This window comes from Eriocheir sinensis, unplaced genomic scaffold (genome assembly GCF_024679095.1).
Source record: "Eriocheir sinensis breed Jianghai 21 unplaced genomic scaffold, ASM2467909v1 Scaffold422, whole genome shotgun sequence".
Lineage (NCBI taxonomy): Eukaryota > Metazoa > Arthropoda > Malacostraca > Decapoda > Varunidae > Eriocheir > Eriocheir sinensis.
Genome location: NW_026111746.1, coordinates 2,836 through 18,953, shown reverse-complemented (window position 1 = coordinate 18,953; position 16,118 = coordinate 2,836). Strand labels below are relative to the sequence as shown.

Sequence of the window (16,118 nt, the reverse complement as noted above, 5' to 3'; positions counted from 1 at the left end):
ACTCAGCCTCCCATGTTTGCCGATTTCCGACCCAAAAACTGCCTCCTCGATCCCAATAACTGCCTTCATATATAGTTATCGTTAAAATGGTTAATTATTGGTGTTTTTTGGTAATAGCTATGACTCAGAAACCGGTAAATACGAGGCTCTGAGTACGATAATCTGGTAACGGTGGGTGAGCAGGCGGGGGCAGGTGAGGCGCAGGTAAGGGGAGGGAAAGGTGTAAGGGGTGGGGGGTGATGAAAGGGCAGATAATGGAAGATGAGAGTGTAGCTGTCTTTTTTTGTTGTTGTTGTTGTTGTATAATATATCCTTGAGCTATTTCCTTTGCTGTAATAGAAGGAGATCTAGGTTTTAAGGGAAAAATAGTTAAGATGAACGGACAGATAATGGTATAGGAGAGTGTAGCTGGCTTTTTTATTAATCTATTTTTGTTGTTGTTGTTGTTGTGTAATATGTCCTTGAGCTGTTTCCTTTGCTGTAATGGAAGGGGGTCTTGGTTTTAATTAAGGGAAAGATAGTTAAGATGACGGTAAGGGAAAGGCTGTATGGGATAAGTGTTGAGGGTAGGACAAGTAAAATGCAGGTAAGGGAAGAGCAGGGTGCAGGGAAGGACAGGTAAGAGGCAGGTAAGGGGAAGGAAGGGGGTTTGGGAGTAGGTGTTAATGAGAGAAATTGACAGGTGAGATGAAGGTGGGAGGAGGAAAGGGTGTGTGAGGTAGGTGTTAAGGGAAGGACAGGTAAGGGAAGGGAAGGGAGGGTGTATGTGTGCAGGTGTGTTGAGGGAAGGACAGGTAAGGAAAGGGAAGGGAGGGTGTATGTGTGCAGGTGTGTTGAGGGAAGGACAGGTAAGGAAAGGGAAGGGGAGGGTGTATGTGTGCAGGTGTGTTGAGGGAAGGACAGGTAAGATACAGGTAAGGGAAGGGGAGGGAATGCTATAGGGATGTCAGTGTTGAGTGGATGGCAGGTGAGACGTAGGTAAGGGAAGGTAAGGGAAGGTTGTAAGGGGTGTAGGTGTATTGAGGGGAGGACAGGTAAGATACAGGTAAAGGAATGGAAGGGTTTAGGAGTGTAGATGTTCCTATCCTCCCCTATCTCTATCATTCCCTTACCCACCCTCTTCCTCCCTTCCCTCAGCCCTCCCTCACCTCTTCTCCGCCACACCCAGGTCTGTGTAGGCGACAAGATCCTGGTGGACGTGATGAACAACCTCCCGTCCACCGCCATCACGCTCCATTGGCACGGGGTCACGCTGGGGCCCTCCGCTGCGCTGCCCGACGCCCGCCATACCCCCTTCATGGACGGCGCGGCGGGGGTGACGCAGTGCCCCATCCCGCCCGGCTCAGGCTTCCGATACGCCTTCTTCGCCACCGACCCCGGCACCCACTTCTGGCACGCCGGTGAGAGGGGGAAGGGAAGGGAAGGGAGGGAGGGGGAGGGTGTAAGAGAGAGGGTGTAAGAGAGAGAGAGAGAGAGAGAGAGAGAGAGAGAGAGAGAGAGAGAGATTGTGTCAAATTAAGTGTTGTAACTCCTTTGTATCTTATGTCAATGTGTCTGCGTCTCTTCGTCTCTTCTTCCACTCACTTAATCTTCCTTCTCCTCTTCCTCCTCCTCCTCCTCCTCTTCTTCTATCACCACCACTTAACCAATTCTTTTCTACTTCTCTTCTTTATCCTCCTCACACTCATCCTCTTCTTTTCCTTTATCCTTCCCATCGCTTCCCACTTCCTTCCCTATTCTTCTCCCTCCCTTTCCTCCCTCCCCCTCACTCTCCTAACTCTCCCCTCACTCTCCCCTCCCCCTCCCCCAGGCCTGGAACGAGGGGACGGTCTCTTTGGGTCACTCATCATCAACCAGCCTCCGGAAAGTGACCCCAACGTGCACATGGAAGAACACATATTGATGGTAAGTTTTCAACCCGCCCGCACGAGTCATCTTCAGAACATCGATGCAAGAGAGAAAGGGAAATAACACTGTGGCGAACTTAAGAGGCAGAAGATAGGCAGTTAGAAGTGGGAAAAAGAGGGAGATGTAGTAGAATGTGAGGGAGGAAGAAAGGGGAAGAGGAAAGGAGAGAAAGGAGGAGGAGAGACAGGGAATGAAAGGAGAGGGGAGGGGAAGGGAAGAGAAAAGGGAAATGGGGTAAAAGGCTAAGGTGGAAAGAGGGGAAGGAGGGTGCAGGAAGAGGAGGGGGGGAGAGGGAAAGAGTAAGGGAAAGGAGGGAGTGAAGGAAATAAGAAAAAGGGGTTGTTCCATTCTTCCTTATCTCCTTTCTTTCCCCTTTCATTCTTGCTTGTATGTGATTTTCCTCATTCTTCAGTCCTACTCTTCTCCTTTTCTTCTTTTTCTCATTTTTGTTCGTAGAGATTTCTTCATTCTTTCTCTTCTTTTTCTTCTTTCCCTCATTCTTGTTTGTAGATATTTCCCTCCTTCTTCATTCTTCCTTTTCTCCTTTTCTTCTTTCTCTTATTCTTGTTTGTTGATATTTCCCTCCTTCTTCATTCTTCCTCTTCTCCTTTTTCTTCTTTCTCTTATTCTTGTTTGTAGATATTTCCCTCCTTCTTCATTCTTCCTTTTCTCCTTTTCTTCTTTCCCTCATTCTTGTTTGTAGATATTTCCCTCCTTCTTCATTCTTCCTTTTCTCCTTTTCTTCTTTCCCTCATTCTTGTTTGTAGATATTTCCCTCCTTCTTCATTCTTCCTTTTCTCCTTTTCTTCTTTCTCTCATTCTTGTTTGTAGATATTTCCCTCCTTCTTCATTCTTCCTTTTCTCCTTTTCTTCTTTCCCTCATTCTTGTTTGTAGATATTTCCTCCTTCTTCATTCTTCCTTTTCTCCTTTTCTTCTTTCCCTCATTCTTGTTTGTAGATATTTCCTTCTTCATTCTTCCTTTTCTCCTTTTCTTATTTCCCTCATTCTTGTTTGTAGATATTTCCCTCCTTCTTCATTCTTCCTTTTCTCCTTTTCTTCTTTCCCTCATTCTTGTTTGTAGATATTTCCCTCCTTCTTCATTCTTACTTTTCTCCTTTTCTTCTTTCTCTTATTCTTGTTTGTTGATATTTCCCTCCTTCTTCATTCTTACTTTTCTCCTTTTCTTCTTTCTCTTATTCTTGTTTGTTGATATTTCCCTCCTTCTTCATTCTTCCTCTTCTCCTTTTTCTTCTTTCCCTCATTCTTGTTTGTAGATATTTCCCTCCTTCTTCATTCTTCCTTTTCTCCTTTTTCTTCTTTCCCGCATTCTTGTTTGTTGATATTTCCCTCCTTCTTCATTCTTCCTCTTCTCCTTTTCTTCTTTCCTTCATTCTTGTTTGTTGATATTTCCCTCCTTCTTCATTCTTCCTCTTCTCCTTTTCTTCTTTCCCTCATTCTTGTTTGTAGATATTTCCCTCCTTCTTCATTCTTAATCTTCTCCTTTTCTTCTTTCCCTCATTCTTGTTTGTAGATATTTCCCTCCTTCTTCATTCTTCCTTTTCTCCTTTTCTTCTTTCCCTCATTCTTGTTTGTAGATATTTCCCCCCTTCTTCATTCTTCCTTTTCTCCTTTTCTTCTTTCCCTCATTCTTGTTTGTAGATATTTCCCTCCTTCTTCATTCTTCCTCTTCTCCTTTTCTTCTTTCCTTCATTCTTGTTTGTTGATATTTCCCTCCTTCTTCATTCTTCCTCTTCTCCTTTTCTTCTTTCCCTCATTCTTGTTTGTAGATATTTCCCTCCTTCTTCATTCTTACTTTTCTCCTTTTCTTCTTTCCTTCATTCTTGTTTGTTGATATTTCCCTCCTTCTTCATTCTTACTCTTCTCCTTTTCTTCTTTCCCTCATTCTTGTTTGTTGATATTTCCCTCCTTCTTCATTCTTACTTTTCTCCTTTTCTTCTTTCCCTCATTCTTGTTTGTAGATATTTCCCTCCTTCTTCATTCTTCCTCTTCTCCTTTTCTTCTTTCCTTCATTCTTGTTCGTAGACATTTCCCTCCTTCTTCATTCTTACTTTTCTTCTCTTCTTCCTCTCCTTCTCATTTTTTTTTTGTGTGTGGATATTACTTGTCTTCTCCATTCTTATTTTTTTTTTCCTTTCTTTCCCTCTCATTTTTATTTGTAGACACTTTCCATCTTCATTCATTCAGATCTCAAGCTTTCGTTGTCTATTTTCTCTTTCATTACTTTTACTTTAGGAGCAGCGAGTAGCGGGCTTTTTTTTATTATTGTTTCCTTTTTTTGTGCCCTTGAACTGTCTCCCTTGTTGTAGAAAAAAAAAACTCACCTCCTCCCGCTTGTCACTCCCTTTCCCTCCTCTCCCTCACTCCCCCAACTCTCCCCTCTCCCCTCCCGTTTCTCACTCCCTTTCCCTTCCCTCCCTAACTCCCCTAACTCTCCCCTTTCCCCTCCCGCTTGTCACTCCCTTTCTCTCCTCTCCCTCACTCCCCTCTCCCCTCCCGTTTCTCACTCCCTTCCCCTTCCCTCCCTCACTCCCCTAACTCTCCCCTTTCCCCTCCCGCTTGTCACTCCCTTTCCTCCTTCCCACACTCCCTAACTCTCCCTCCCCTCCCGTTTCCTTCGCCCTTTCCTTCCTCTTCCCACACTCCCCTAACTCTCCCCTCTCCCCTCCCGTTTCCTTCTCCCTGTCCCTCCTTCCTTTCACTCCCCTAACTCTCCCCTCTCCCCTCCCGTTTCCTTCTCCCTTTCCCTCTTTCCTTTCACTCCCCAACTCTCCCCTCTCCCCTCCCGTTTCTCACTCCCTTTCCCTTCCCTCCCTCACTCCCCTAACTCTCCCCTTTCCCCTCCCGCTTGTCACTCCCTTTCTCTCCTCTCCCTCACTCCCCTCTCCCCTCCCGTTTCTCACTCCCTTCCCTTCCCTCCCTCACTCCCCTAACTCTCCCCTTTCCCCTCCCGCTTGTCACTCCCTTTCCCTCCTTCCCACACTCCCCTAACTCTCCCATCTCCCCTCCCGTTTCCTTCTCCCTTTCCTCCTTCCTTTCACTCCCTCTCCCCTCCCGTTTCTCACTCCCTTTCCCTCCTTCCCACACTCCCCTAACTCTCCCCTCTCCCCTCCCGTTTCCTTCTCCCTTTCCCTCCTTCCTTTCACTCCCCTCTCCCCTCCCGCTTCTCACTCCCTTTCCCTCCTTCCCACACTCCCCTAACTCTCCCTCTCCTCCTGTTTCCTTCTCCCTTTCCCTCTTTCCTTTCACTCTCCCCTCTCCCCTCCCAATTCTCACTCTCTTTCCCTCCTCTCCGTCACTCCCCTCTCCTCTCCCTCCCATTTCTCACTCCCTTCCCTCCTCTCCTCACTCCCCTAACTCTCCCTCTCCTCCTCCTTCCCACACTCCCCTAACTCTCCCCTCCTCCTTCTCCCTTCCCTCCTTACTTTCACTCCCCAACTCTCCCCTCTCCCCTCCTGTTTCTCACTCCCTTTCCCTCCTCTCCCTCACTCCCCTAACTCTCCTCTCTCCCCTCCCGTTCCTCACTCCCTTTCCCTCCTTCCTTTCACTCCCCTAACTCTCCCCTCTCCCCTCCCATTTCTCACTCCCTTTCCCTCCTCTCCCTCACTCCCCTAACTCTCCCCTCTCCCCTCCCGTTTCCTTCGCCCTTTCCTTCCTCTCCCCTCACTCCCCTAACTCTCCCCTCTCCCCTTTCCCTCCTCTCCCTCACTTCCCCAACTCTCCCCTCTCCCCTCCCGTTTCTCAGTCCCTTTACCTCCTCTCCTTCACTCCCCTAACACTCCCCTCTCCCCTCCCGTTTCTTCTACCTTCCTCCTCCTCCTCCCCCGACTCACCTGCAACTCGTCCTCAGGTAACAGTGACACTCTCCCTCTCTACACAGGTGAGCGATTGGCACCAGAAATCCGCCGTGGCATTGATGGCGGACAGGAACAGTGCCGGCCTTGCCCCCCGCCCCTCCGCCCTCCTGATCAACGGCAGGGGCGCCAAACACACCTCACCTTCCGTGCCGCCCCCCAGGTTAATCGTGGAGCAAAGTAAGGCTAATTAGATTTACCTGTGGCTTACCTTTTCACCTCTTTACCCGTGTTGCCTATATTGTGTAGTGGTTATATGGAGTGGGTGTTATTGAATGTCCCTCGCCCCACCACACACACACACACACACACACACACACACACACTCCCATGTCGTCCCCTTCACTTTCCCTTTTTTTACCTTATTTTCTTTATTTATTCATTTATTCCCTTTTGTTTCTTGTTTCCCTTTTCCCTTTTTCATTGTGGTTTCTTCTCTTTCTCTCTCTTTTATTTTTCATCTTAAACGACTTCCTTGTTTCTCCCATCTGTTTTTTTTTCTTCTTTTTTGTTCCTTTCTATTTCTACCATTTATCTTTTATTATTATCATCCATTTTATTAAACTACCTTCCCCTTTCTCTTCCCTTTGTTTCTCTTTTTTTTTCCTTTTATTCCATATTTTCCTATTTATGTTCCCTTTCTCCCTTCTCCCTTGTCTTAAACTACCTCTCTTTTTTTCTGTTCCTTTCCATTTCTGTCACTTATCTTTTATTATTGTACCTCATTTTAAACTACCTTCCCCTTTCTCCTCCCTTTGTTTCTCTTTTTTTCCCTTTTATTCCATATTTTCCTAGTTATGTTTCCTTTCTCCCTTCTCCCTTATCTTAAACTACCTTCCCATTTTTTTTCCTTTTGTTTCCCCTTTTTTCCCTTTTATTCCATGTTTTCCTATTTATGTTTCTTTTCTCCCTTCTCCCTTATCTTAAACTACCTCCCTGCTTTTTTTTTCTTTATGATTATCCTTTCTTTCCCTTTGCCCTTTTTTTCCGTTCTTGCTCTCGTCTCCTTATCCCTCATCCTACCTCCCTTCTCCTCCCTTCCGTGTATTTTTTTCTTTCCTTCTTTCCTCCACCACCACCACCACCACTACCACCATCACCACCACCGCCTCACCGCCTTCACCGCCTCCCTCAGACAAGCGGTACCGTCTGCGTGTGGTGAGCGCCGCCGCCTCCTCCTGCCCCTTCACGGTCACGCTGGACGACCACGACCTCATCATCCTGGCCTTGGACGGGGCGCCGGTGTCCTTCGTCAACGCCACTACCATCCTGCTGAACCCGGGTGAGGAGCAGTAGTAGCAGTAGTAGTAGTAGTAGTAGCAGCAGCAGTAGTAGTAGTAGTAGCAGTGGTGGTAGTAGTAGTAGTAGTAGAAGACTCGTCAACTATTCCTACTTTTCTATCTCTTTCTCTTTGCCTCTCTTTTTCGAGGGGGGAGGAGGAAAAAGGAAAACAAAAAAGGGAGAGAAAAAAGAGGATAGCAGTAAAAAGATGGTCAACTTAGGTCTGAGTGGTGGTGGCTCTTAAAAGCGTTTAAGTCGTAGGAAGGAAGAAATATGGACAAATAAAAGTTGTAGGAGAGAAAAAGGAGGCTAGCAGTAAAAGATGGTCAACTTAGGTCTGAGTGGTGCTGCCTCAGAAAAGCGTTTAAGTCATATGAAGGACGAAATATGGACAAATAAAAGTTGTTACCGAGTATGCCAGTGAAAGGGATGAAAGAATGCTGATGTCTGTCTTGACGTCTGATTACCTTTGCCTGTCCACCTTTCTTGCGTGTTCAGGTGATGTGCAGAACTTCACCTCATTATCTTGATATTTGACCACCTTTACCTGTCCACCTTTCTTGTGTGTACAGGTGATATGCAAACCTTGGGCTCATTATCTTGCTGTCTAATTAACTTTATCTGTCCACCTTTCTTGTGTGTACAGGTGATATGAAAACATTCTCCTCATTAGCTTGATCACCTTTATCTGTCCACCTTTCTCCTACGTGTACAGGTGATATGCAAACATTCACCTCATTGTTTTTACCTCTAATTAACTTTACCTGTCCACCTTTCTTACGCATACAGCTGATAATACAATCCTTTACCTCATTATCTTGACATCTAATTAACCTTACCTGTCCACCTTTCTTACGTGCACAGGTGAGAGATATGACGTGATGTTCCGCGCCGAGCAGGAGGCCTCAGCAAGACCCAACGGCACTTTCTGGGTGAAGGTGGTGGGCGGCGGGGCGTGCCAGGGCCTGTCCCAGCACGCCGCCCTGCAGTACCTCCCCGCCAATTTCACCTTCAACGACACACTGCCGGACCTGCCCCCCGTGCCCGCCCCTGCCACCGAGGAGGAGCCGATGGTGAGGCGTCTGTGTGTGTGAAAGAGGGAGAGGAGGAGGAATAGGAGGGGGTGGGGAGGAAGATGTGAAGTGTGTGTGTGTGTGTTCTTCATCTATCTTTATATCTATCAAGCTGTCTCTCCGTATCTATTTATGTTTTTCTTTTCTACCTGTTTGCCTTATACAGTCCTAGTTCTTGTCTTTTTTCTTTCTTCTCTCTTCCTCTTCTTCTAATTAGACTAACTCTTATTCTTATTGTTATTCTACTACTACTACTACTACTACTACTACTACTACTATCACCACCACTACTACTACTCCTACAAATTTCTCACCATATCCTAACTAACTACCCACCTATCTACTTATCCTCTTCCCACTACTCACCTTCACCTTCTCTTTACCTGCCGCTTCAGGATTCCTTCAGTGGGCTCTGCGGCACACCTGGGCAGCGCTGTCTGTCTCACCTGTCGAGCCTCTCACCTGTGCCCACCCGCATCACATCCACAAAGGCTGACCACACCTTCTACCTGGCCTTCTCGCACCGCTACAGCCACAACCAGAACTACTACTCGCTCTTCTACTACGATATTTTCAGTGGTAAGGACAGGTGGTGACAGGTGGCAAGAGGCAGGTATGAGCGTAGGTAGGTTTGCTATTTGCCTGTTACTGCAAATACTGCTACTGCAACATCCACTCCCAGAATTGCTACTCTTTTTTACTGCTACATATCCACAGGTAAGATAGCAGTAGTAGTAGTAGTAGTAGTAGTAGTTGTTGTAGAAGAAGACTCGTCTCCTATTCCTACTTTCTATCCCTTTCTCTTTGCCTCTCTTTTTCGCATACCACAGTCTTTCTCCACTGTCGTTCTATATAACTTTTTCCTATCTCTACAATTTTTATTTCTCTATCTTTCTTTCTCTTTCTTTCACTCACAATTGATTCACTCCTCACCCTCTATGATAATCCGGAACCATACACTGGCCATGCCCCAATACCCACCATTAATCTGATCGTAGAATATGCTCTAGTAGCCTTCTAAGTGGCATCTGATTACCCCTGAGTTCCGCTTGCCTAATGCCCCCATACTCAGCTGTGGTAGTAGTGCCCCCTCCACTGAAAGATACCCAGCTACTCCACTGCATCGAGAACAAGAGGTAAAGAACGCCTCAAATAAAAAAAAACACTTTCTTGCCTTCCAATACTTTATCTCTATGCTTTTCCTTTATCTCTTTAACTATCTCTAGCTTTGTCTTTCTCCCTCTCATCCCTCTCTCGCTAACTCCCTTCCCTCACCCCAGACCCTGAGGACAAGATGTATAGAACGCCTCAGATCAACAACCTCAGCTTCAGGCCGCCCCCGAAGCCGCTGATGACCAACTTGAAGGCCCTGAAGAGCGAGAACTGCAGCGCTGAGACGGGCGTGCGAGCCAACCAGTGCGTGATGGACTACTGCGAGTGTATCCACGCCATTCCCGTGCCCAAGGGCTCGCTGGTGGACCTGGTGATGGTGGGTGAAGGTGAGCGATAGAGAGATTTTCTTAGATTTCACCTAGATACATATACCACACAGACCCTATTGTCCAGACTAGGTGGTCTCTCTTAAACCTAAGTAAAATCATATAAAATCAAATGCCACGGAGACTTTCCATTTCTACTTTAGTAAATATAAAATGTCGGTTGAGCTTGTTTTTAAATGAGTCAATCATGTTGCACTGGAGAGAGAGAGAGAGAGAGAGAGAGAGAGAGAGAGAGAGAGAGAGAGAGAGAGAGAGAGAGAGAGAGAGAGAGAGAGAGTGTGTGTGTGTGTGTGTGTGTGTGTGTGTGTGTGTGTGTGTGTGTGTGTGTGTCTGGGGTATTGGTGGTATGTGTGTGTAAGGGTGGGGGGGTGTATGTGTGTGCGAGGGGGTATGTGTGTGAGTATCTGTGTGTGTGTGTGTTCTCCACCGTCAACCTTACCAAGACACAGTGTTATTCATTAGATTTTTTGGTGTATAACATTCTTGCTCCGTTATACTTTATTGGTGGTGGTGGTGGTGTTGCTGGTATTGTTATTAGAGCCATATATTTAAACACTTCGGAGCCAAAGCACACACATTTGACAAGGCTTTCATCACCTCATATCTTACCTGCCACATATCTTACCGTATATCTTACCTGGCACATACCTTGCAACATATCTTACCTGCCACATACCTTGCAACATATCTTACCTGCCACATACCTTGCAACATATCTTACCTGTCACATACCTTACAACATATCTTACCTGTCACATACCTTACAACATATCTTACCTGTCACATACCTTGCCACATATCTTATCTGCCACATATCTTACCACATATCTTACCTGCCACATATCTTACCACATATCTTACCTGCCACATATCTTACCACATATCTTACCTGCCACATACTTTACCACATATCTTACCTGCCACATACCTTACCACATATCTTACCTGCCACATACCTTACCACATATCTTACCTGCCACATACTTTACCACATATCTTACCTGCCACATACCTTACCACATATCTTACCTGCCACATACCTTGCCACATATCTTACCTGCCACATACCTTACCACATATCTTACCTGCCACATATCTTACCACATATCTTACCTGCCACATACTTTACCACATATCTTACCTGCCACATACCTTACCACATATCTTATCTGCCACATATCTTACCACATATCTTACCTGTCACATACCTTACAACATATCTTATCTGCCACATATCTTACCACATATCTTATCTGCCACATATCTTACCACATATCTTACCTGCCACATAACTTACCACATATCTTACCCACACACTTTACCACACATCTTACCTGCCACATACTTTACCACATATCTTACCACACATACCACCACACATCTTACCTGCCACACACCTTACCACACATCTTACCTGCCACATACTTTACCACACATCTTACCTGCCACACACCACCACACATCTTACCTGCCACACACCTTGCCACACATCCACCTGCCACATACTTTACCACATATCTTACCTGCCACATACTTTACCACATATCTTACCTGCCACATACTTTACCACATATCTTACCTGCCACATACTTTACCACATATCTTACCTGCCACATACCTTACCACATATCTTACCTGCCACATACCTTTCCACATATCTTACCTGCCACATACCTTACCACATATCTTACCTGTCACATACCTTACCACATATCTTACCTGTCACATATCTTACCACATATCTTACCTGTCACATATCTTACCACATATCTTACCTGTCACATATCTTACCACATATCTTACCTGCCACATACCTTGCCACATATCTTACCTGTCACATATCTTACCACATATCTTACCTGCCACATACCTTACCACATATCTTACCTGCCACATACCTTGCCACATATCTTACCTGCCACATACCTTACCACATATCTTACCTGTCACATACCTTACCACATATCTTACCTGTCACATACCTTACCACATATCTTACCTGTCACATATCTTACCACATATCTTACCTGTCACATATCTTACCTGCCACATACTTTACCACATATCTTACCTGCCACATACCTTACCACATATCTTACCTGTCACATATCTTACCTGCCACATACTTTACCACATATCTTACCTGTCACATATCTTACCTGCCACATACTTTACCACATATCTTACCTGCCACATACCTTACCACATATCTTACCTGCCACATACCTTACCACATATCTTACCTGTCACATATCTTACCTGCCACATACTTTACCACATATCTTACCTGCCACATACCTTAACACATATATCTTACCTGCCACATATCTTACCACATATCTTACCTGCCACATACCTTACCTGCCTCCCCCTCTCCTCAGGCCCAGCCAACGAGACCGCCGAGCCTGTGCACCTTCACGGGTACAAGTTCTGGGTGATGAGCCAAGTGAACGCCGCTGCCCTGCCCGCCATCCCCCCTCCCCCCCCGCCCCCGCCCCCAGCGAACGACACCACCCCTCCCCCCCCGCCCCCGCCCCCAGCGAACGACACCACCCCTCCCCCAGCGAACGGCACCACCCCTCCCCCCCCGCCTCCGCCCCCAGCGAACGGCACCACCCCTCCCCCGCCGCCCCCTCCCCCGTTCCTGTATCGCTACGGGGCGGAGGAGCTGGACAAGGGCGGGCAGCTGGTGAGGGACCTGAAGTCGCCTATCCAGAAGGACACAGTGGCCATTCCTCCTGGGGGATACACGATCGTCAGGTTCATAGCGGACAACCCAGGTGAGAGGAGGAGGAGGAAGGGAGGGAGAGGGGTGGAAGAGAAGAGAGGCGAGTGAAGAGGGAAGGGAAAGGGGGAGAGGGTGAGAGAGAAGAGGCGAGTGAAGAGGGAAGGAAGAGGGAAGCGGGTGGGGGAGGAAAGGTAGAGGATAAATAGAGAGGGGTGAAAGAGGGGAGAGGCGGGTGAAGAGGGACGGGAAAGGGGGAGAGGGTGGGTGAGAAGAGGCGAGTGAAGAGGGAAGGAAGAGGGAGAGAGGGTGGGGGAGGAAAGGTAGAGGATAAATAGAGAGGGGTGAAAGAGGGGAGAGGAGGGGGAAGAGGGAAGGAAGAGGGAGAGAGAGTGGGAGAGGAAAGGTAGAGGATAAATGGAGAGGGGTGAAAGAGGGGAGAGGAGGGTGAAGAGGGAAGGGAGAGGGAGAGGGAAGGTAGAGGATGAATGAAGAAGGGTGAAAGAGGGGAGAGGAGGGTGAAGAGGGAAGGGAGAGGGAGAGGGAAGGTAGAGGATAAATGGAGAGGGGTGAAAGAGGGGAGAGGCGGGTGATGTGGGTAGGAAGAGGAGGAGAGGGTGGGAGAGGAAAGGTAGAAGATAAATGGAGAGGGATGAAAGAGGGAAGAGGAGGGTGAAGAGGGAAGGGAGAGGGAGAGAGGGTGGGGGAGGAAAGGTAGAGGATGAATGGAGAGGGGTGAAAGAGGGGAGAGGAGGGGGAAAGGGAAGGAAGAGGGGGAGAGGGTGGGGGAGGAAAGGTAGAGGATAAATGGGGAGGGGTGAAAGAAGGGAGAGGAGGGGGAAGGGGGGAGGGAGAGGGTGGGAGGGAAGAAGGAAGGAGAAGGAAGGAATAGAAGAGATGAAGGAAAGGAAAGGGAAGAAAGAGGAGAGAAGGAAGGAGGGCGAGGGAAGGAAGAGGAGAGGAGGGAAGGAGAAGGAAGGAATAGAAGAGATGAAGGAAAGGAAAGGGAAGAAAGAGGAGAGAAGGAAGGAGGGCGAGGGAAGGAAGAGGAGAGGAGGGAAGGAGAGGGAAGGAATAGAAGAGATGAAGGAGAGGAGAGGGAAAAAAGAGGAGAGGGGAGAAGGAGAGGGAAAGAAGAGAAGAGACGGAAGGAAGAAGAGGGAAAGCAAAGGAGAGATGAAGGGAAGGAGAGGAAAGGAAAAGGAGAGAGGGGAGAAGAAGAGGGACAGAAGAGGAGAAATGGAGGGAAGAAGAGGGTTGGCAAAGGAAAGATGAAGGGAAGGAGAGGAAAGGAAAAGGATAGAGGAGAAGGGTGCGATATAGAGAGAGTGGTAAAAGAGAGAGGGGAAAGGAAGGAAGAAGGAAAGCTGGGAAAGGGGGGATGAAGAAGGAAGGGGAGGGATGGGGATGAAGGGGAAAGGGAAGAGGAAAAAAGATTGAAAGGGTAGAGAGAGAGAGAGAGAGAGAGAGAGGAGAGAAGAGAGAGAGAAGGAGAGAGAGAGAGAGAGAGAGAGAGAGAGAGAGAGAGAGAGAGAGAGAGAGAGAGAGAGAGAGAGAGAGAGAGAGATAGATAGAGAGAGAGAGAGAGAGAGATTACTGAGAGCTAGATAGATAAATAGATTAATTGATTGAGATAGAAAAGGATTGCTAAAGAACCATTCACATCGTTTCCATTCACCCCAATGTACGAACCTATTCCCCACTCCCACTCCCACTCACTCCCGCACCTGCCCACTCACACCTCCCTCCCTTACAGGTGTTTGGGTGCTGGAGAGCCAGGTGAGCTTGAACGGGCTGTCAGGTATGGCGTTGGTGCTGCACGTGGGCAATAGCAAGGACGTGCCCCCAAGACCCCCGCCTGACTTCCCTACCTGCTAACAAGCCCACACACTCACCTGGTCTGGCGTCATCTGACCTTCTATGCGCCAGTTATGACCTAAGCTGACCTGGCCTCACCTGAGCTTCTCGACCTGTAGGATTGTCAAGAAGGATGATGTTGACCTCGAGATGACCTTCTGAAGTGACCTGCTTCGAGGGTGACCTTTAAAGCAATAGTGGTAGTTGTTGTAGTAGTTGTGGTTGTGGTGGTGGAAGTAGTAGTTGTGTTGGTGGTAGTAGTAGTAGTAGTAGTTATTGTTGTTGTTGTCGTAGTTGTTGTTGTTGTTATTATTGTATTGTTGAAAGTGACCATTATCCTTTACTTTCATTCTCATCACTCTAGTATATTTCCTTACTTTATCTCTTCGTCTCTCTACCTTTCCTTCCCTTTCCTCCACCACTCTCCCACTCTTTCAGTCTCTCGTCCTCCACTTTCCTCGTCTCTCTACTACTACCGCGGAAAGATATCTACTACTACTACTACTACTACTACTACTACTACTACTACTACTACTACTACTACTACTACTTCTACTACTACTACTACTACTACTTCTACTACTACTACATTATACAACAAGGTGTAAATAAAGACAATACGATGAGCCTTCCATTTCACGGGTGACTAAACTAGATGGTGTTTGGTGTGACTTTTTAAGGATCAAAGAGGAAAAAAGAGTATTAGGAATAAGTATAAAAAAAGAGTATTGAAGACTATACATTTAGGTTTAAGGCTAGAGTTATAAGCGTTTAGTATACACGTTAGTCCGGTTTAGATTCTCAGTGACCAAATATTACATGATAGTCAGATTCTGTTCATACTAACATAGCAAAGAATCCCGCCAATCAAGGATATTAATTTTTCCTCAGCGTCCACCAAGAAGATTTAAAATTTCATCCATCCCCAATAAGACAAAATTTCATATTATCCACCAATAAGATTTAACATTTCCGAGCACTCCCCCAATAAGATTTAAAATTTCCGTGCACTCATCAATTAGATTTAATATTTTCCAGTATCCACCAATAAAATTAAACATTTCCGAGCATCCATCAATAAGATTTAACCTCGTGACAGCATCCACTGAAAAGAAAACCCTTCCCAGCATCCCCCAATCACACGCAGCCTGATTTGGACAGGGGAGGTGTCTTGCAAGGGGATTGGCCAATGATATACACTCTTTGGCGAAGGAGGAGGAGCTTATTCGCCAAGTTAGCTTGAACAGAGTATAGATAGGTATTCAGACGTATAATACATGCATGCATACATAAATACACAGTTTATAAGCAAATCCACTGAATTTATTAACTACCTTGTGTGTATTTTAACTATAAGTAAGATAATAAATGTTCAAAGGTGTTTAAGGGTGTGATCAACTTTTTAATGAGAGCAGTAGCAGCACTCCCTCGCTGTTTCACATCTTCATACAATCGTTTACGATGCCTTGCCTTGGTGCTATTCAGACCCTTATTCTCAAACATTTCAGGTCTCTCACACCCACGCACCGTTGCCAGATTGTTGTACTCAGAGAATAGTATTTACCGGTTTCTGACGCCTTACTATTGCCAAGAAACATCAGGAATTAACTATTTTAACGATAAATATAAGTGAATCTCCTTATTAGGGTCCACGAGACAGTTTTTGGGTCGAAAGTCGGTAAATATAAGAGGCTGAGTAAGACAATCTGGCAACTTTGCACCCACGTCTGATAAGGCTTTGGTAGGGGCCGTTGGGGGTATTTTCATGAGTAGTTTTATGATCCTAGTTATAGTTTAACAAGGCCTCTGCAACATGAACGTAAAAACACACTCATAGGAACCCGACTAATCTCCGTTGTGGTCTTGGGAAATAGTTGTTGTGATAGCCGAAAACACGGGACT

General features: G+C 46.5%; 1 protein-coding gene across 5 annotated transcripts in view; it reads left to right on the top strand.

The window, feature by feature from the left end:
• The window catches only part of LOC126992227 (uncharacterized), a 28,292-nt gene extending 12,695 nt beyond the window's left edge, over positions 1-15,597 (top strand). For all 5 annotated transcript variants that reach the window (XM_050850891.1, XM_050850890.1, XM_050850889.1 and 2 more), the window contains 9 exons: positions 1,169-1,400; positions 1,811-1,905; positions 5,808-5,961; positions 6,917-7,063; positions 7,927-8,135; positions 8,531-8,714; positions 9,416-9,634; positions 12,016-12,414; positions 14,116-15,597. In XM_050850891.1, coding sequence (XP_050706848.1) covers positions 1,169-1,400; positions 1,811-1,905; positions 5,808-5,961; positions 6,917-7,063; positions 7,927-8,135; positions 8,531-8,714; positions 9,416-9,634; positions 12,016-12,414; positions 14,116-14,237 — 1,761 coding nt within the window. In that variant the 3' untranslated portion in view covers positions 14,238-15,597. The remainder of the gene's footprint in view (positions 1-1,168; positions 1,401-1,810; positions 1,906-5,807; positions 5,962-6,916; positions 7,064-7,926; positions 8,136-8,530; positions 8,715-9,415; positions 9,635-12,015; positions 12,415-14,115) is intronic.
• Positions 15,598-16,118: the final 521 nt, after the last annotated feature.